This window comes from Ostrea edulis, chromosome 8 (assembly GCF_947568905.1).
Source record: "Ostrea edulis chromosome 8, xbOstEdul1.1, whole genome shotgun sequence".
Taxonomy (NCBI): Eukaryota; Metazoa; Mollusca; class Bivalvia; order Ostreida; family Ostreidae; genus Ostrea; species Ostrea edulis.
The window spans coordinates 61,384,112-61,406,864 of record NC_079171.1 but is presented as its reverse complement, the minus strand read 5'-3'; the positions used below and the strand labels follow the sequence as shown (position 1 = coordinate 61,406,864).

The window sequence follows — 22,753 nt, the reverse complement described above, 5'->3', positions numbered from 1 at the left end:
GCTCTAAAACGAGGTAAAGCTCCGAGGATTGATAAAATTAGAGATAATCCGATATCCGAGGCCGCATATATCACGATATAAACAGAAAAATGTTAGACACGTGGAATGGAAGACTGATTTTATGTTGCGTTTTGGTCGGGTTGATGATTATTGACAGAGGGACCGCAGTTAACAGAAGATCTACGACTGATTTAATGAGGGATGTAGAACAGCATAAATATGTGCTTGTCCTGTTTGGTAATGTTTAGTATTATTTGTTAATAGAGGAAACGCGGACTGCACGGTGTATATTGATGAGTATTACACACAAACTTATTATTGAGTGATTCTTTTGTTTTATACAGTGAACGGAGATAAAGAAATAAACAAGAAAGCCGAGGGTGAACTTGATCATTTGCAAACGCCGGACTTATATGACCAAGGTGCCTATTTACAATACACTGTATAAGTTGTTATCATCACCGTTCTAACGCCTAGGTCCACTGCTCATCAATTCTGCTACAGAGATGCCGGTAGAACTTTAAGATAAGATTAGGATGGAGGATTCTGGTAGGATTTATATAAAGTGCCAATTGGAAGCATAAAGTTAGAAGTATGAGTGAGTTAACTCAATCTCAGCGAAATTCGACAAGGCTGGATATTTGGACTGATACCTGTTTCAGAAGAGGCGTCAATCCAAATATCCAGCCTCGACGAATCTCGCTGAGGTTATTTATGAGTAGATTAAATATCTGTTAGAGATGCAAGTCTACCAATGACTGAAATTCACCAAATATTATGAGTTTTAACTACAATATTCCTCGGTATCTGTACTGGCGGTCCATGTTTTCGGTAATTCCATGGACCCCAGTATTGGGTACTGGAAAGTCACTTACTACTGGGCAAAGTTTATCCAGGGTGACTGAGTACGCGGAAATGAATGGTGATCACTATTAGATGCTAAAGCAGCTGTTGTTTCACAGTTTGGTAACGAATTTCAGTTTGGTATGAATGAATTCTAAATGATGTCAGTGAACACAGGTCAGCAACTTGATGGATTTATTATGCTTTTATATAGCAATTCAAAAGCAGGTTCATAAAATTAGGGTTGGGTATTGTTTGAAATGGCTAAACATGTGATTTTTAAAAAAAATTAATTCCGGATTCCATTAATCTATTGTTTTTTTATATTTGTTTTGATATTGATTATGAAATACTTAATTTGTTTTTGATGGACTAAGAGGCAGAACAGTCCCAGGTGTGACGCCTGCAATGATAAAGTCATTCAATTCGGTTTGTATGAAACAAGCACCTGTTGCCTGCATGTGACTAATTTTCTTCCATTTGACAGACATAACCAGTGTTCGACCTGAATACCCGTCTGTCAATCCAAAGCTAAGAAACAGTTGGGAGTATTGTAAACGAAAAACAAGACTTTATCACTGGTGTTAGAACAAGTCAAAAAACAAAAATTTGAATGAAATGACTCTTCATATCATGAATGGCTCAGAAGATCCAAAGATATTCGTCTCTATAAAGTAGTTGTGTTTGTATTTTCATGGTACTGTAACTTTGTAAGAATGTGATCTGACTATATAGAAGTACAGTAAGACATGGTTATACTGAATACACCTACAATATATTTACTGTGTTTTACTGTACTGTAGATAGTACTGACAGAGTGATCAGTGATTTATTGTGTTTTACTGTAGTTAGTACTGACAGAGTGATCAGTGATTTACTGTGTTGTACTGCACTTAGTACTGACAGAGTGATCAGTGATTTACTGTGTTTTACTGTACTGTAGGTAGTACTGACAGAGTGATCAGTGATTTACTGTGTTTTACTGTAGTTAGTACTGACAGGGTGATCAGTAATTTACTGTGTTTCACTGTAGTTAGTACTGACAGAGTGATCAGTGATTTACTGTGTTTTACTGTAGTTAGTACTGACAGAGTGATCAGTGATTTACTGTGTTTTACTGTACTGTAGTTAGTACTGACAGAGTGATCAGTAATTTACTGTGTTTTTTTACTGTAGTTAGTACTGACAGAGTGATCAGTGATTTACTGTGTTTTACTGTAGTTAGTACTGACAGAGTGATCAGTGATTTACTGTGTTTTACTGTAGTTAGTACTGACAGAGTGATCAGTGATATACTGTGTTTTACTGTAGTTAGTAGTGACAGAGTGATCAGTGATTTACTGTGTTTTACTGTAGTTAGTACTGACAGAGTGATCAGTGATTTACTGTGTTTTACTGTAGTTAGTACTAACAGAGTGATCAGTGATTTACTGTGTTTTACTGTACTGTAGTTAGTACTGACAGAGTGATCAGTAATTTACTGTGTTTTACTGTAGTTAGTAGTGACAGAGTGATCAGTGATTTACTGTGTTTTACTGTAGTTAGTACTGACAGAGTGATCAGTGATTTACTGTGTTTTACTGTACTGTAGTTAGTACTGACAGAGTGATCAGTGATTTACTGTGTGTTACTGTAGTTAGTACTGACAGAGTGATCAGTGATTTACTGTGTTTTACTGTAATTAGTATTGACAGAGTGATCAGTGATTTACTGTGTTTTACTGTAGTTAGTACTGACAGAGTGATCAGTGATTTACTGTGTTTTACTGTACTGTAGTTAGTACTGACAGAGTGATCAGTAATTTACTGTGTTTTTTTACTGTAGTTAGTACTGACAGAGTGGTCAGTGATTTACTGTGTTTTACTGTAGTTAGTACTGACAGAGTGATCAGTGATTTACTGTGTTTTACTGTAGTTAGTAGTGACAGAGTGATCAGTGATATACTGTGTTTTACTGTAGTTAGTAGTGACAGAGTGATCAGTGATTTACTGTGTTTTACTGTAGTTAGTACTGACAGAGTGATCAGTGATTTACTGTGTTTTACTGTAGTTAGTACTGACAGAGTGATCAGTGATTTACTGTGTTTTACTGTAGTTAGTACTGACAGAGTGATCAGTGATATACTGTGTTTTACTGTAGTTAGTAGTGACAGAGTGATCAGTGATTTACTGTGTTTTACTGTAGTTAGTACTGACAGAGTGATCAGTGATTTACTGTGTTTTACTGTACTGTAGTTAGTACTGACAGAGTGATCAGTGATTTACTGTGTTTTACTGTAGTTAGTAGTGACAGAGTGATCAGTGATTTACTGTGTTTTACTGTAATTAGTATTGACAGAGTGATCAGTGATTTACTGTGTTTTACTGTAGTTAGTACTGACAGAGTGATCAGTGATTTACTGTGTTTTATTGTAGTTAGTACTTACAGAGTGATCAGTGATTTACTGTGATTTACTGTAGTTAGTACTTACAGAGTGATCAGTGATTTACTGTGTTTTACTGTAGTTAGTACTGACAGAGTGATCAGTAATTTACTGTGTTTTACTGTAGTTAGTACTGACAGAGTGATCAGTAATTTACTGTGTTTTACTGTAGTTAGTACTGACAGAGTGATCAGTGATTTTCTGTGTTTTACTGTAGTTAGTACTGACAGAGTGATCAGTGATTTACTGTGTTTTACTGTAGTTAGTACTTACAGAGTGATCAGTGATTTACTGTGATTTACTGTAGTTAGTACTTACAGAGTGATCAGTGATTTACTGTGTTTAACTGTAGTTAGTACTGGCAGAGTGATCAGTGATTTACTGTGTTTTACTGTAGTTAGTACTGACAGAGTGATCAGTGATTTACTGCGTTTTACTGTAGTTAGTAGTGACAGAGTGATCAGTGATTTACTGTGTTTTACTGTAGTTAGTACTTACAGAGTGATCAGTGATTTACTGTGTTTTACTGTAGTTAGTACTGACAGAGTGATCAGTGATTTACTGTGTTTTACTGTAGTTAGTACTGACAGAGTGATCAGTGATATACTGTGTTTTACTGTAGTTAGTAGTGACAGAGTGATCAGTGATTTACTGTGTTTTACTGTAGTTAGTACTGACAGAGTGATCAGTGATTTACTGTGTTTTACTGTAGTTAGTAGTGACAGAGTGATCAGTGATTTACTGTGTTTTACTGGCGTTAGTACTGACAGAGTGATCAGTGATTTACTGTGTTTTACTGTACTGTAGTTAGTACTGACAGAGTGATCAGTGATTTACTGTGTTTTACTGTAGTTAGTACTGACAGAGTGATCAGTGATTTACTGTGTTTTACTGTAATTAGTATTGACAGAGTGATCAGTGATTTACTGTGTTTTACTGTAGTTAGTACTGACAGAGTGATCAGTGATTTACTGTGTTTTACTGTAGTTAGTACTGACAGAGTGATCAGTGATTTACTGTGTTTTACTGTAGTTAGTAGTGACAAAGTGATCAGTGATTTACTGTGTTTTACTGTAGTTAGTACTGACAGAGTGATCAGTGATTTACTGTGTTTTACTGTAGTTAGTAGTGACAAAGTGATCAGTGATTTACTGTGTTTTACTGTAGTTAGTACTGACAGAGTGATCAGTGATTTACTGTGTTTTACTGTACTGTAGTTAGTACTGACAGAGTGATCAGTAATTTACTGTGTTTTTTTACTGTAGTTAGTACTGACAGAGTGATCAGTGATTTACTGTGTTTTACTGTAGTTAGTACTGACAGAGTGATCAGTGATTTACTGTGTTTTACTGTAGTTAGTAGTGACAGAGTGATCAGTGAGATACTGTGTTTTACTGTAGTTAGTACTGACAGAGTGATCAGTGATTTACTGTGTTTTACTGTAGTTAGTACTGACAGAGTGATCAGTGATTTACTGTGTTTTACTGTAGTTAGTACTGACAGAGTGATCAGTGATATACTGTGTTTTACTGTAGTTAGTAGTGACAGAGTGATCAGTGATTTACTGTGTTTTACTGTAGTTAGTAGTGACAGAGTGATCAGTGATTTACTGTGTTTTACTGTAGTTAGTACTGACAGAGTGATCAGTGATTTACTGTGTTTTACTGTACTGTAGTTAGTACTGACAGAGTGATCAGTGATTTACTGTGTTTTACTGTAGTTAGTACTGACAGAGTGATCAGTGATTTACTGTGTTTTACTGTAATTAGTATTGACAGAGTGATCAGTGATTTACTGTGTTTTACTGTAGTTAGTACTGACAGAGTGATCAGTGATTTACTGTGTTTTACTGTAGTTAGTACTGACAGAGTGATCAGTGATTTACTGTGTTTTACTGTAGTTAGTAGTGACAAAGTGATCAGTGATTTACTGTGTTTTACTGTAGTTAGTACTTACAGAGTGATCAGTGATTTACTGTGATTTACTGTAGTTAGTATTTACAGAGTGATCAGTGATTTACTGTGTTTTACTGTAGTTAGTACTGACAGAGTGATCAGTGATTTACTGTGTTTTACTGTAGTTAGTACTGACAGAGTGATCAGTGATTTACTGTGTTTTACTGTACTGTAGTTAGTACTGACAGAGTGATCAGTGATTTACTGTGTTTTACTGTAGTTAGTACTGACAGAGTGATCAGTGATTTACTGTGTTTTACTGTAGTTAGTACTGACAGAGTGATCAGTGATTTACTGTGTTTTACTGTAGTTAGTACTTACAGAGTGATCAGTGATTTACTGTGATTTACTGTAGTTAGTACTTACAGAGTGATCAGTGATTTACTGTGATTTACTGTAGTTAGTATTTACAGAGTGATCAGTGATTTACTGTGTTTTACTGTAGTTAGTACTGACAGAGTGATCAGTGATTTACTGTGTTTTACTGTAGTTAGTACTGACAGAGTGATCAGTGATTTACTGTGTTTTACTGTAGTTAGTACTGACAGAGTGATCAGTGATTTATTGTGTTTTACTGTACTGTAGTTAGTAGTGACAGAGTGATCAGTGATTTACTGTGTTTTACTGTAGTTAGTACTGACAGAGTGATCAGTGATTTACTGTGTTTTACTGTACTGTAGTTAGTACTGACAGAGTGATCAGTGATTTACTGTGTTTTACTGTAGTTAGTACTGACAGAGTGATCAGTGATTTACTGTGTTTTACTGTAATTAGTATTGACAGAGTGATCAGTGATTTACTGTGTTTTACTGTAGTTAGTACTGACAGAGTGATCAGTGATTTACTGTGTTTTACTGTAGTTAGTACTGACAGAGTGATCAGTGATTTACTGTGTTTTACTGTAGTTAGTAGTGACAAAGTGATCAGTGATTTACTGTGTTTTACTGTAGTTAGTACTGACAGAGTGATCAGTAATTTACTGTGTTTTACTGTAGTTAGTACTGACAGAGTGATCAGTGATTTACTGTGTTTTACTGTAGTTAGTACTGACAGAGTGATCAGTGATTTACTGTGTTTTACTGTAGTTAGTACTGATAGAGTGATCAGTAATTTACTGTGTTTTACTGTAGTTAGTACTGACAGAGTGATCAGTGATTTACTGTGTTTTACTGTAGTTAGTACTGACAGAGTGATCAGTGATTTACTGTGTTTTACTGTAGTTAGTACTGACAGAGTGATCAGTGATTTACTGTGTTTTACTGTAGTTAGTACTTACAGAGTGATCAGTGATTTACTGTGATTTACTGTAGTTAGTACTTACAGAGTGATCAGTGATTTACTGTGTTTTACTGTAGTTAGTACTGACAGAGTGATCAGTGATTTACTGTGTTTTACTGTAGTTAGTACTGACAGAGTGATCAGTGATTTACTGTGTTTTACTGTAGTTAGTAGTGACAGAGTGATCAGTGATTTACTGTGTTTTACTGTAGTTAGTACTGACAGAGTGATCAGTGATTTACTGTGTTTTACTGTACTGTAGTTAGTACTGACAGAGTGATCAGTGATTTACTGTGTTTTACTGTAGTTAGTACTGACAGAGTGATCAGTGATTTACTGTGTTTTACTGTAGTTAGTAGTGACAAAGTGATCAGTGATTTACTGTGTTTTACTGTAGTTAGTACTGACAGAGTGATCAGTGATTTACTGTAGTTAGTATTGACAGAGTGATCAGTGATTTACTGTGTTTTACTGTAGTTAGTACTGACAGAGTGATCAGTGATATACTGTGTTTTACTGTAGTTAGTACTGACAGAGTGATCAGTGATATACTGTGTTTTACTGTAGTTAGTAGTGACAGAGTGATCAGTGATTTACTGTGTTTTACTGTAGTTAGTACTGACAGAGTGATCAGTGATTTACTGTTTTACTGTAGTTAGTACTTACAGAGTGATCAGTGATTTACTGTGATTTACTGTAGTTAGTACTTACAGAGTGATCAGTGATTTACTGTGTTTTACTGTAGTTAGTACTGACAGAGTGATCAGTGATTTACTGTGTTTTACTGTAGTAAGTACTGACAGAGTGATCAGTGATTTACTGTGTTTTACTGTAGTTAGTACTGACAGAGTGATCAGTGATTTATTGTGTTTTACTGTACTGTAGTTAGTAGTGACAGAGTGATCAGTGATTTACTGTGTTTTACTGTAGTTAGTACTGACAGAGTGATCAGTGATTTACTGTGTTTTACTGTAGTTAGTACTGACAGAGTGATCAGTGATTTACTGTGTTTTACTGTAGTTAGTACTGACAGAGTGATCAGTGATTTACTGTGTTTTACTGTAGTTAGTAGTGACAGAGTGATCAGTGATTTACTGTGTTTTACTGTAGTTAGTACTGACAGAGTGATCAGTGATATACTGTGTTTTACTGTAGTTAGTAGTGACAGAGTGATCAGTGATTTACTGTGTTTTACTGTAGTTAGTACTGACAGAGTGATCAGTGATTTACTGTGTTTTACTGTACTGTAGTTAGTACTGACAGAGTGATCAGTGATTTACTGTGTTTTACTGTAGTTAGTAGTGACAGAGTGATCAGTGATTTACTGTGTTTTACTGTAATTAGTATTGACAGAGTGATCAGTGATTTACTGTGTTTTACTGTAGTTAGTACTGACAGAGTGATCAGTGATTTACTGTGTTTTACTGTAGTTAGTACTGACAGAGTGATCAGTGATTTACTGTGTTTTACTGTAGTTAGTACTTACAGAGTGATCAGTGATTTACTGTGATTTACTGTAGTTAGTACTTACAGAGTGATCAGTGATTTACTGTGTTTTACTGTAGTTAGTACTGACAGAGTGATCAGTGATTTACTGTGTTTTACTGTAGTTAGTACTGACAGAGTGATCAGTGATTTACTGTGTTTTACTGTAGTTAGTAGTGACAGAGTGATCAGTGATTTACTGTGTTTTACTGTAGTTAGTACTGACAGAGTGATCAGTGATTTACTGTGTTTTACTGTACTGTAGTTAGTACTGACAGAGTGATCAGTGATTTACTGTGTTTTACTGTAGTTAGTACTGACAGAGTGATCAGTGATTTACTGTGTTTTACTGTAGTTAGTAGTGACAAAGTGATCAGTGATTTACTGTGTTTTACTGTAGTTAGTACTGACAGAGTGATCAGTGATTTACTGTGTTTTACTGTAGTTAGTATTGACAGAGTGATCAGTGATTTACTGTGTTTTACTGTAGTTAGTACTGACAGAGTGATCAGTGATATACTGTGTTTTACTGTAGTTAGTAGTGACAGAGTGATCAGTGATATACTGTGTTTTACTGTAGTTAGTAGTGACAGAGTGATCAGTGATTTACTGTGTTTTACTGTAGTTAGTACTGACAGAGTGATCAGTGATTTACTGTGTTTTACTGTAGTTAGTACTTACAGAGTGATCAGTGATTTACTGTGATTTACTGTAGTTAGTACTTACAGAGTGATCAGTGATTTACTGTGTTTTACTGTAGTTAGTACTGACAGAGTGATCAGTGATTTACTGTGTTTTACTGTAGTTAGTACTGACAGAGTGATCAGTGATTTACTGTGTTTTACTGTAGTTAGTACTGACAGAGTGATCAGTGATTTATTGTGTTTTACTGTACTGTAGTTAGTAGTGACAGAGTGATCAGTGATTTACTGTGTTTTACTGTAGTTAGTACTGACAGAGTGATCAGTGATTTACTGTGTTTTACTGTAGTTAGTAGTGACAAAGTGATCAGTGATTTACTGTGTTTTACTGTAGTTAGTACTGACAGAGTGATCAGTGATTTACTGTGTTTTACTGTAGTTAGTACTGACAGAGTGATCAGTGATTTACTGTGTTTTACTGTATTTAGTACTGACAGAGTGAGCAGTGATATACTGTGTTTTACTGTAGTTAGTAGTGACAGAGTGATCAGTGATTTACTGTGTTTTACTGTAGTTAGTACTGACAGAGTGATCAGTGATTTACTGTGTTTTACTGTAGTTAGTACTGACAGAGTGATCAGTGATTTACTGTGTTTTACTGTAGTTAGTACTGACAGAGTGATCAGTGATATACTGTGTTTTACTGTAGTTAGTAGTGACAGAGTGATCAGTGATTTACTGTGTTTTACTGTAGTTAGTACTGACAGAGTGATCAGTGATTTACTGTGTTTTACTGTACTGTAGTTAGTACTGACAGAGTGATCAGTGATTTACTGTGTTTTACTGTATTTAGTAGTGACAGAGTGATCAGTGATTTACTGTGTTTTACTGTAATTAGTATTGACAGAGTGATCAGTGATTTACTGTGTTTTACTGTAGTTAGTACTGACAGAGTGATCAGTGAATTACTGTGTTTTACTGTAGTTAGTACTGACAGAATGATCAGTGATTTACTGTGTTTTACTGTAGTTAGTAGTGACAAAGTGATCAGTGATTTACTGTGTTTTACTGTAGTTAGTACTGACAGAGTGATCAGTAATTTACTGTTTTTTACTGTAGTTAGTACTGACAGAGTGATCAGTGATTTACTGTGTTTTACTGTAGTTAGTACTGACAGAGTGATCAGTGATTTACTGTGTTTTACTGTAGTTAGTACTGACAGAGTGATCAGTGATTTACTGTGTTTTACTGTAGTTAGTACTGACAGAGTGATCAGTAATTTACTGTGTTTTACTGTAGTTAGTACTGACAGAGTGATCAGTGATTTACTGTGTTTTACTGTAGTTAGTACTGACAGAGTGATCAGTGATTTACTGTGTTTTACTGTAGTTAGTACTGACAGAGTGATCAGTGATATACTGTGTTTTACTGTAGTTAGTAGTGACAGAGTGATCAGTGATTTACTGTGTTTTACTGTAGTTAGTACTGACAGAGTGATCAGTGATTTACTGTGTTTTACTGTACTGTAGTTAGTACTGACAGAGTGATCAGTGATTTACTGTGTTTTACTGTAGTTAGTAGTGACAGAGTGATCAGTGATTTACTGTGTTTTACTGTAATTAGTATTGACAGAGTGATCAGTGATTTACTGTGTTTTACTGTAGTTAGTACTGACAGAGTGATCAGTGATTTACTGTGTTTTACTGTAGTTAGTACTGACAGAATGATCAGTGATTTACTGTGTTTTACTGTAGTTAGTAGTGACAGAGTGATCAGTGATTTACTGTCTTTTACTGTAGTTAGTAGTGACAGAGTGATCAGTGATTTACTGTGTTTTACTGTAGTTAGTAGTGACAGAGTGATCAGTGATTTATTGTGTTTTACTGTAGTTAGTAGTGACAGAGTGATCAGTGATTTACTGTGTTTTACTGTAGTTAGTACTGACAGAGTGATCAGTGATTTACTGTGTTTTACTGTAGTTAGTAGTGACAGAGTGATCAGTGATTTACTGTGTTTTACTGTAGTTAGTACTGACAGAGTGATCAGTGATTTACTGTGTTTTACTGTAATTAGTACTGACAGAGTGGTCAGTGATTTACTGTGTTTTACTGTAGTTAGTACTGACAGAGTGATCAGTGATATACTGTTATACTGTAGTTAGTAGTGACAGAGTGATCAGTGATTTTCTGTGTTTTACTGTAGTTAGTAGTGACAGAGTGATCAGTGATTTACTGTGTTTTACTGTAGTTAGTACTGACAGAGTGATCAGTGATTTACTGTGTTTTACTGTAGTTAGTACTGACAGAATGATCAGTGATTTACTGTGTTTTACTGTAGTTAGTAGTGACAAAGTGATCAGTGATTTACTGTGTTTTACTGTAGTTAGTACTGACAGAGTGATCAGTAATTTACTGTTTTTTACTGTAGTTAGTACTGACAGAGTGATCAGTGATTTACTGTGTTTTACTGTAGTTAGTACTGACAGAGTGATCAGTGATATACTGTGTTTTACTGTAGTTAGTAGTGACAGAGTGATCAGTGATATACTGTGTTTTACTGTAGTTAGTAGTGACAGAGTGATCAGTGATTTACTGTGTTTTACTGTAGTTAGTACTGACAGAGTGATCAGTGATTTACTGTGTTTTACTGTACTGTAGTTAGTACTGACAGAGTGATCAGTGATTTACTGTGTTTTACTGTAGTTAGTAGTGACAGAGTGATCAGTGATTTACTGTGTTTTACTGTAATTAGTATTGACAGAGTGATCAGTGATTTACTGTGTTTTACTGTAGTTAGTACTGACAGAGTGATCAGTGATTTACTGTGTTTTACTGTAGTTAGTACTGACAGAATGATCAGTGATTTACTGTGTTTTACTGTAGTTAGTAGTGACAAAGTGATCAGTGATTTACTGTGTTTTACTGTAGTTAGTACTGACAGAGTGATCAGTAATTTACTGTTTTTTACTGTAGTTAGTACTGACAGAGTGATCAGTGATTTACTGTGTTTTACTGTAGTTAGTACTGACAGAGTGATCAGTGATTTACTGTGTTTTACTGTAGTTAGTACTGACAGAGTGATCAGTGATTTACTGTGTTTTACTGTAGTTAGTACTGACAGAGTGATCAGTAATTTACTGTGTTTTACTGTAGTTAGTACTGACAGAGTGATCAGTGATTTACTGTGTTTTACTGTAGTTAGTACTGACAGAGTGATCAGTGATTTACTGTGTTTTACTGTAGTTAGTACTGACAGAGTGATCAGTGATATACTGTGTTTTACTGTAGTTAGTAGTGACAGAGTGATCAGTGATTTACCTTGTTTTACTGTAGTTAGTACTGACAGAGTGATCAGTGATTTACTGTGTTTTACTGTACTGTAGTTAGTACTGACAGAGTGATCAGTGATTTACTGTGTTTTACTGTAGTTAGTAGTGACAGAGTGATCAGTGATTTACTGTGTTTTACTGTAATTAGTATTGACAGAGTGATCAGTGATTTACTGTGTTTTACTGTAGTTAGTACTGACAGAGTGATCAGTGATTTACTGTGTTTTACTGTAGTTAGTACTGACAGAATGATCAGTGATTTACTGTGTTTTACTGTAGTTAGTAGTGACAGAGTGATCAGTGATTTACTGTCTTTTACTGTAGTTAGTAGTGACAGAGTGATCAGTGATTTACTGTGTTTTACTGTAGTTAGTAGTGACAGAGTGATCAGTGATTTATTGTGTTTTACTGTAGTTAGTAGTGACAGAGTGATCAGTGATTTACTGTGTTTTACTGTAGTTAGTACTGACAGAGTGATCAGTGATTTACTGTGTTTTACTGTAGTTAGTAGTGACAGAGTGATCAGTGATTTACTGTGTTTTACTGTAGTTAGTACTGACAGAGTGATCAGTGATTTACTGTGTTTTACTGTAGTTAGTACTGACAGAGTGATCAGAGATTTACTGTGTTTTACTGTAGTTAGTACTGACAGAGTGATCAGTGATATACTGTTATACTGTAGTTAGTAGTGACAGAGTGATCAGTGATTTTCTGTGTTTTACTGTAGTTAGTAGTGACAGAGTGATCAGTGATTTACTGTGTTTTACTGTAGTTAGTACTGACAGAGTGATCAGTGATTTACTGTGTTTTACTGTAATTAGTACTGACAGAGTGATCAGTGATATACTGTGTTTTACTGTAGTTAGTAGTGACAGAGTGATCAGTAATTTACTGTGTTTTACTGTAGATAGTACTGACAGAGTGATCAGTGATTTACTGTGTTTTACTGTAGTTAGTACTGACAGAGTGATCAGTGATTTACTGTGTTTTACTGTAGTTAGTACTTACAGAGTGATCAGTGATTTACTGTGATTTACTGTAGTTAGTACTTACAGAGTGATCAGTGATATACTGTGTTTTACTGTAGTTAGTACTGACAGAGTGATCAGTGATTTACTGTGTTTTACTGTAGTTAGTACTGACAGAGTGATCAGTGATTTACTGTGTTTTACTGTAGTTAGTAGTGACAGCGTGATCAGTGATTTACTGTGTTTTACTGTAGTTAGTACTGACAGAGTGATCAGTGATTTACTGTGTTTTACTGTACTGTAGTTAGTACTGACAGAGTGATCAGTGATTTACTGTGTTTTACTGTAGTTAGTACTGACAGAGTGATCAGTGATTTACTGTGTTTTACTGTACTGTAGTTAGTACTGACAAAGTGATCAGTGATTTACTGCGTTTTACTGTAGTTAGTAGTGACAGAGTGATCAGTGATTTACTGTATTTTACTGTAGTTAGTACTGACAGAGTGATCAGTGATTTACTGTGTTTTACTGTAGTTAGTACTGACAGAGTGATCAGTGATTTACTGTGTTTTACTGTAGTTAGTACTGACAGTGATCTACTGTGTTTTACTGTAGTTAGTACTGACAGAGTGATCAGTGATATACTGTGTTTTACTGTAGTTAGTAGTGACAGAGTGATCAGTGATTTACTGTGTTTTACTGTAGTTAGTACTGACAGAGTGATCAGTGATTTACTGTGTTTTACTGTAGTTAGGTCTGACAGAGTGATCAGTGATTTACTGTGTTTTACTGTAGTTAGTACTGACAGAGTGATCAGTGATATACTGTGTTTTACTGTAGTTAGTACTGACAGAGTGATCAGTGATTTACTGTGTTTTACTGTAGTTAGTACTGACAGAGTGATCAGTGATTTACTGTGTTTTACTGTACTGTAGTTAGTACTGACAGAGTGATCAGTGATTTACTGTGTTTTACTGTAGTTAGTACTGACAGAGTGATCAGTGATTTACTGTGTTTTACTGTAATTAGTATTGACAGAGTGATCAGTGATTTACTGTGTTTTACTGTAGTTAGTACTGACAGAGTGATCAGTGATTTACTGTGTTTTACTGTAGTTAGTACTGACAGAGTGATCAGTGATTTACTGTGTTTTACTGTAGTTAGTAGTGACAAAGTGATCAGTGATTTACTGTGTTTTACTGTAGTTAGTACTGACAGAGTGATCAGTGATTTACTGTGTTTTACTGTAGTTAGTACTGACAGAGTGATCAGTGATTTACTGTGTTTTACTGTAGTTAGTACTGACAGAGTGATCAGTGATTTACTGTGTTTTACTGTAGTTAGTACTGACAGAGTGATCAGTAATTTACTGTGTTTTACTGTAGTTAGTACTGACAGAGTGATCAGTGATTTACTGTGTTTTACTGTAGTTAGAACTGACAGGTGGATTATGGAGTTATCAATGATTCAGGGATCCTAAGTTCAATACCCGGTCCAGTAACATATTTTTATTTGCTCCTGTTACAGAAGTTTTGAAGGTGACCTGCAGTGACCAGACGCTGGCCGTCAGTGTTGGAGTGAATTCTTTCCCTCGGCTGATTCTTTATCGGAGCCAAGTTCCTGTTCTCTATGATGGTATGTCAACAGAAGAATATGTCAGAATTTTGATAAATCTAGTTTCAGCCAGTTTCCTCACCACTGTTTGGGGATGGTTCTGTTGTATCGATATGTAAATGAAATGCTTGAAGTCTCAAATAGTGGATATGTCTGTGTAACACTAGACAATTGAAACCAGAATTAGCCAGAGGGAATTTGAATGGCAGCAGATTTTAGATGACAATTTTAGTAAATTTAGATGACAATTTAAATGAATTTTGATGACAATTGAATAAGTGGATGGTTAAATTAATATGTATTTGAATTCCATGGTATTGTCAGTATTGACTAATTTTTATGCCCCCCTATTGATTTTGAGGTCATATGGTCAAAGGTCAAGGTTCAAACTTGACATAGTAATATACTGTCTACTCAGTATCTTGAGAACCCTTTTCTTGACAGACATCAAACTAGGTACATTGGTACGTCTTCAGGAGAAGATGACCCCTATTGATTTTGAGGTCACGTGGTCAAAGGTCAAGGATCAACCTGGACATTGGAATATACTCTCCGCTCAATATATTTAGAACCCTTTGCTTGACAGACATCAAACTTGGTACACTGGTACATTGTCAGGAAAAGATGACCCCTATTGATTTTGAGGTCACATGGTCAAAGGTCAAGGATCAACCTGGACATAGGAATATAATGTCCGCTCAATATCTTGTGAATCCTTTTCTTGACAGACATCAAACTTGGTACATTGGTAGGTCTTTAGGAGAAGATGACCCCTATTGATTTTGAGGTCTCATGGTCAAAGGTCAAGGGTCACAATGGACATAGGAATATACTGTCCATTCAATATCTTGAGAACCCTTTGCTTGACAGACATCAAACTTAGTACACTGGTACATCTTCAAGAGAAGATGACCCATATTAATTTTGAGGTCAAAAGTCAATAGTTGAACTGGATATAGTAATATATTGTCTCCTATATTTTAAGAATTATTTGCTTGATTGACACCAAACTTGGTACATTGGTACAGCATAAGGAGTAGATGACCCCTATTGATTTTTAGTTCACATGGTCAATTCACTCTTGACATAGGAAGATATTGTCTGCTCAATATTTTGAATTGATGATACTACTATCAATTAAATGATGTGTGTATAACCCTTTTCAATTTTGCACCATGGGTGGCATATGTGTTTTACAAACATCTCTTGTTTATTCTGTGAGGAAGCCAGATCATTATAAATGTCAATTCATTCTCGATTTTCATTGTACATTTTTTGGTCATAAGAACATGAAGATACCAAACAGGGATCTATTTCAGTCATCTTGTGATTTCTCTCATCCCGTTGGGGTCCAGGTTAGAATAGGTCCTCAGTACCCCTTGCTTGTCGTAAGAGCTAAGGGACTAAATGAGTGAAAAATTCTTGAGAGTGAGGTTAAACAATATACAATCAATCAAGGTTTCCTCTCATATGTTATATGTAAAGTTTGAAACATTTCTAATTCCATGAATTAAAATTTCTTTTTCTAAACAACTAAAGCTGATGATACACAGTCTATTTATAGAACTGATAGCGAGGCGATGATCTCGCTACAATGATTATACAATTAAGTCACATGATTTACTCTTCATCAGCTGAAAAATGATGGGGAACCACAAATGATTTTAAATTTCAGACAAGCATTCCCATACTTTTGTGTTTCTTGCTGTGGATAATTACTTGGTTTGAAAGAAAAACAATTGCAGCTAATAATGACGTCACAATGCCCTTTTTACATCAACCGCCTTAATATATGTTGTAAGATGCTATGGGTCTTCGCTCGTCTCAATGGTCACACCGTAAACATGTTGATGATGATACACAATCTAATTATAGAACTGATGATACAAAATCTATTTATAGAACTGATAATGATGATAAACAATCTATTTATAGAGCTGATGATACACAATCTATATAAGTGATTTGACTGATGCACAGTCTTTTTAAAGATTCATTGTACTGATGCACTATCTTTTTATAAATTCATTGACTGATGCACTATATTTTTATAGATTCATTGACTGATGCACAATCTTTTTATAGATTCATTGACTGATGCACAATCTTTTTATAGATTCATTGACTGATGCACTATCTTTTTATAGATTCATTGACTGATGCACTATCTTTTTATAGATTCATTGACTGATGCACTATCTTTTTATAGATTCATTGACTGATGCACAATCTTTTTATAGATTCATTGACTGATGCACAATCTTTTTATAGATTCATTGACTGATGCGCAATCTATATGTGAAGTGACTGATGCAAAATTGATTTATTATAGGTTAATTGACTGATACACGATATATTTATAGAATTGATTGATACACAATCTATTTATAGAATTAACGGACACACAATCTGTTTATAGAATTAAATGATATACAATCTATTTATAGGTGAATTGACAGCCCCAGCCATTCAGGTCTGGATAGAACAGGCAAGGGAGGTAAATCTGCAGAGTTTGGATGATACATCATTTGAACATCTTACCCAGGCTTCCACAGGTGCAACCACTGGGGTCTGGCTGGTCATATTGTAAGCATTTCCTACATTTATCAGGTTCCATTAGAAAATCTGTGTGAAATTCGATTACAGTTTGATATTTTCCTAATTTATCTCTGCAAACAGTTACAAAGATTCCTGTAAGGAAAAATTGCCTGCCATTGAAGGCACCGGAGTTCTGTAAGTATTACATTTGTTATGGGTCAGAATAAACCCTAGTAACTCAGTAGAATTCAATTACAAAGTCAATTAAAACAGTCTATACGAAAGACATCGGACCGTCGGACCTGACCGATGTGCAGTGCCTCAGGTCCGATGCATCATTTTTTACACCGGAACGGAATGTCCGATGTCTCAGTGTCCGGTTTTGAGCTTTACTATTTTGATGCGGAGTCATTTAAATGTTTGTTATAAGTAAAAAGTAGCACACAAATCCAAATACGTAAATGAATGTGATTAAACTAAAGTATTATACGGGAGAGATCCCTGGTATAGTATTACTAGTATAATAAATAAAATTCCCTTGGTTTTGCATTTTCACGTGTTTCACTTTTTTACATTAGGTTTTTCGGTCTGACAAAATTTGGTTCGCTCCGGTGTGTTCATTGATTACACAGGACCGAATGTCCTGTGTGGTCCAAAAAACTTTCGCATAGACTGTTAAAAAAACAACAAAAATGTATTTACTTAATAATAATTGAAAGAAAAATATAACAATAAAAAATTACCATCTTACAATAAGTATACAATAATAATGTCTGATGGAGGCTTAAATGACAAGCTGAAAATGTCTGCCAAGATCCTATCTGAGTAATTCCTGAATATCCAAAATATGTTTAATCACCAGATTCAAAGCTACCAGAGCTTAATATTAGAGTTCACAGTGTATTTATGCTAAAAATAAAGTTTCTGGAACATTTATGAAAGACACTTTTATGTTTTTAGCTAAACATGTGCTACATCATCTTTATATTTTGACCTGATATTTTCTATTGAATAATCATCTGTGTATATACATAATATTGGATTTTATTTCAGAAATCAGCACATTTTATTTCAGAAATCAACACATTTTATTTCAGAAACCAACACATTTTATTTCAGAAATCAGCATATTTTAATCCATAAATCAACCTATTTTATTTCAGAAATCAACACATTTTAGGCATTGAATTTCTAGGGGGTGGGGGTGGCAACATGGAGTTTTATGTTACATTTTTATTTTCAGAGTAAGACAGAAGATGAACGTAGCCCAAGTCAACATTGATGAAAGTCCGGAAACCGCAAAAAGATTCAATATCAAAGATTGCCCTGTCACCTACTTGTGAGTAAATTCCAAACACATGATCTGTGTAGACAGTTCTCCTACCACATGATTGAATTATGAATAAGATTCTTCTGGAGAGTGTTGTAAGCTGCTTAATATGCAGTGCCCACTATTGAGGTAGTACTCCATGTCCTTACTCAGCTGATTCAGAAGTGTGTACTTATTATAACAGTACATTTATAACTCATATTACATGTAGGTCAAATATTCTCTATTTTTCATAAAGTTCGGCATTTTGTATGGAAAAGGAAGAGTAGTAAATGAAACTGGACAAGGCCAAAATAAAATATATATGTGTTTCTGGTTTCCTGACCCTACCTAGTTTTTGCTGCCAACCCTAAAAAATTTATTGACAGAATATAAAATTTGGAATAAAAATCTGCGATTTTCAAACTAGATTTTTTTTTCTTTTTGTGTTTCTCTGATTTGCTGTTCATCTTCAAAATGTTTGAAAAGTAAATTTTGTAATTTACATAGCCTAGATATAAAGATGTATCAAAGTGTATCAAAAACTAAGATTTCAAATAAATGTTTCAGGAAAATAAAATGTTTTGCCTACCTACCCTTCCTAATTTTTTGGGGGGAAGGGGGTGACATAGGAAACATGCATTTTATTTTGGCCTAATGTTCTGCTGATTCACGGCAAAGTATGTAATAGCAGGGTTTTTTTCTGCAGAGTGATAAATTTGACTTAATTTAGCGGTTAGATAACTTTCCGCCAAAATTTCACTCGTCAAATATGCATGTACCCAGTATTGTGACTTCAGTATTTGCAGGAGAGATAACTGCTCCTTGTCCGCCAACATTTATTCTGCTAAAATTGTTAGTATACTTGTGAGCCAGGAAATCGCCAAATTTTAGATACGTGAAAAAAAAAATGCTATATTGTATTTCAATAGACTGAAACTGTGTGATGTTTGCAATATAATTTGTTTGTTTTTTTCTTCTCTCTGTTACCAGTTTTCGACATGGGAAAATGTACCAATACATCTCTGATAAGTCAGATATGTACAGAGTTAAGTCCCTTGTATCGTTTGTGATGTCGTGGTACAACAATGTAGAGGGCGCCAAAGTACCCACCATACCCACAGCCTTGTAAGTCCTTTGATATCCATTCAAAATAAAATCAAGAGTAAGACGAAAAAAAATGAATAAATAGAAAGATAATGTAAAGTTTCTCAGACCAAAAATTGAGGCACTTCACGAAGTAGACAGGCAGGCAGGATTATATTTTTGGTTGTTCGTTTAATTTTTTGATCATTTAGCTGTAACGTTGAGTTACATGTCTGCTTCTCTTTTACATAAGCATTTTATAGAGAATTGTATTTTTGTTTAAATCAATTACATACTGAAGAATAAAAAGAGAATAATTTTCAAATACTTATTTATAAATTTTTAAAGATGATGCATTGTAAGGGAGAAAATGCAATGAACCAGGCCGGGATTTGACACCCCTCCCCCCTCCCCCTTTCCTCCCTCCTTAAATTGTATTCGCACTTGAAAATACACAACCCAGATTTGCTTGCCCCTAGCAGAACATTCACCTGAAGTCCAGGGGTAGTGAACAGCACAAAATGTAACAGGAAGGGAGAAAATGCAGTAGACCAGACCAGGATTTGAACCCAGGCCCCTAAAATATCTAATCACGTGCTCTACCAAGTGAGCTATCTAACCACCAGCAATCAAACCCGTCTCACTGCTACCGCATAAAATATCTTTCTTTTTTTTTTTTTTTTTACCAACAATTGAATTATTCCCCGTCTCAAGATGTTGAGGGGGGTATCACTGTGGTAGCTTTCTGTTTAATGTGGTAGTAATTGAGAAAATAAATTAATTTTTTTTGGCCTTGATTTATATCTTACAATTTAGAAACATGAACTATGCATATGAGGAATTAATGTCACTCATTGCCCACACTAAATTAATGCTGATCATAACCCCTTGCGGATTCGCCTCTGAAGTGCACGATATGCAATAAAAAATTGTAAATAATCGTGTAGTAATAATGTGTTACACTCATTTATTTCCTTCATTTTTAGTGACCAATTGACGGAGTCTATAGCGGATTATTTAAAGGTAACCTGTTGATATGTTAATTATTATATCTCATTAACATTAGAACTAATTTGTTAATATGGTATTATATCTCATTAACATTAGAAGTAATTTGTTGATATGTTATTATATTTCATTTTTACATTAGAATTAACGCTTTATAGTCAATATGTATTGAAATGCGGCCTACATTAAAAGATGTTTCTATTGAAGTACTAGGCACAATGTTGATTTGTTATAAACATAACGTGTTATAACCGGTACGTTTTTATGTGTGTGTTAACTTTAATCATGTTTTACTATATGTGTGAATTAATTATAAGACTGTTCGATGTAGGTTTGTTTTACTGTAGAGGTATACCATCAGTTAAGGCTTTGGCTGTTTGAGTGTCAATCCCTTCATGAGTGTAAAGAATAATCTATGGACGTGAATGGAAGTTGAATTGAATTTTCCATTGGTACCTGGAAACCTGAAGCATTTTAAAACTAGATTTCACTGATTGAAAAAGTGTTTGAACATTTCAGGATAAATTACAGAACCCACAAGGAGGGAACTTCCTGTTGATAGGTGGCGCTGTGTTGGCAGTGGTGGCATTTGTTTTGGCTATCGTCGTGGCAACGTGTTCAAAGAATGCTAAGAAGACCATCAAAGAGGACTAACCTAATGATTTACTCACAATTAATTTAATTGGGAAACTTTTCATTTTGTATTTATGTATTCTTTGTACAGTTGTTTAATTGTATGGATGGATGGGGGTGAGGGCAATTGATAGTTATATAGTATGTGTGCAATATATATCATCATTTTTGTATTTATTTAAGAGTCCTGAAGTGTTGTATTGACACATTTACTTGTGTTTCAGCAGGAATAAACCTATGTTGTTTTTGTATACGTGTTTTGTCATATTTCAATTAGAGCATTGTGGCCTTTTAAAATGTAACAACCTATATATTTATGAAAACTCAAAAGAAACAAAAAACAAAAACAAAAATCAAAGAAGATGTAAACTAACTGGCATGATTTGAGTATATGGAAGGAATAATGAGGTTGTTCGTTTGTAGGACGGGGGTGTATCCAGGACATTTTTTGAGTTCAGAGGTGTATGTTTTGATCCAACTTTGTACCATCTTGGTCCTTAAATATAGAGGAGAGGGTGAGCCCCCCCCCCCCCCTCCCCCTTTGTAGATCTGACGCGGCGCGGATCGTTACCCATGTTATACCTCTTGGGTTTGACACGGCCCAGGTCACTAGCCATGTTAAATGTTCTGGGATTAACGTGGCGTTGGTCACTACTAATGTTAAACATATTGGGTTTGACGCGGTGCTGGTCACTACTAATGTTAAACATGTTGAGTTTGACGCGTTGCTGGTCATTGAGAAAGGAATGCCCTAAACAGTAGTCTACCAGGACCACACATTTAGAATCGATGTAGTACGAGTACGGTTATTTTGCTAGATTCTTGCTGCTACACACAGAACGGGATATTAAGATCATCATATATATACAAGTGAAAACCAGACACATTAAACTCTACCCACCAATTTCTCCCGGAGTATTTATAGTAACGAGAGACACACTGTCAAACAAACACGGATTAACTTTAAGCCAATGTATTTTTATCTTAACCAGAGTTGTCTACCTTTATACAGATATTCAAGTCTTCTTTATATAATCAAATACTCCATTCCAAAGCCAGCAATATTCCACAGATCTGGAAACTGATTTTATTGATATTCAGATTTATTTTCTGGTTCTCTGATACACATATACTATAAATGTAGATCTATAACAGTGTTGTAAAGGTAATCCGTAGAAGTACATTTATCTGAAGATTTAAACAGTAATTACGAAGCATTCAATTCAAACACAGTAAAGGTCAGGGCTCAGCTATTTAATGAAAACACAATAGTAACTTTTGATGTAGATAAAGTAATATATATATTTGTTATGTTAAAATCAAATCTTAGTTATTGATGCATGTGACATGAAATCTATAGATGACGCATCTGGATAGAAGTAACTTATGCTTCTGCTTCATAGGAATATAACAACAGGTCAGCTAACAAAGGAGCACAATTCGTGCCCATCGAATTCCGACAGACTGTTGGAAGACCTGATCATCAAAGATCACAAAGATGCATACTTCCTGGTGGACTGTGGTCAGTACAGGGGTCCTGGTGTGAACGCTGATGCAGTCCTCGTATGTCCAAACAACACACCTGGTCGTTTTGTGAAAACTGATATTAATGGGAGTACTTAACCTTTGTGAAATAAGAGTTTTG

At 35.0% G+C, this 22,753-nt stretch overlaps 1 protein-coding gene across 2 annotated transcripts in view; it reads left to right on the top strand.

The window, feature by feature from the left end:
• LOC125663433 (thioredoxin domain-containing protein-like) overlaps window positions 1-21,357 on the top strand; it is a 21,533-nt gene extending 176 nt beyond the window's left edge. Inside the window, exons 1-9 of one of the 2 annotated variants that reach the window (XM_056146790.1) lie at window positions 1-237; window positions 345-422; window positions 14,448-14,555; window positions 16,982-17,120; window positions 17,214-17,267; window positions 18,316-18,411; window positions 19,375-19,509; window positions 20,454-20,490; window positions 20,995-21,357. The exon at window positions 1-237 is cut by the window's left edge and continues 176 nt beyond it. In XM_056146790.1, the coding sequence (XP_056002765.1) occupies window positions 90-237; window positions 345-422; window positions 14,448-14,555; window positions 16,982-17,120; window positions 17,214-17,267; window positions 18,316-18,411; window positions 19,375-19,509; window positions 20,454-20,490; window positions 20,995-21,129 (930 nt within the window). In that variant the 5' untranslated portion in view covers window positions 1-89 and the 3' untranslated portion in view covers window positions 21,130-21,357. Of the gene's footprint in view, window positions 245-344; window positions 423-14,447; window positions 14,556-16,981; window positions 17,121-17,213; window positions 17,268-18,315; window positions 18,412-19,374; window positions 19,510-20,453; window positions 20,491-20,994 lie in introns of both variants that reach the window. The other variant, XM_056146789.1, reaches the window with a different exon arrangement.
• Window positions 21,358-22,753: the final 1,396 nt, after the last annotated feature.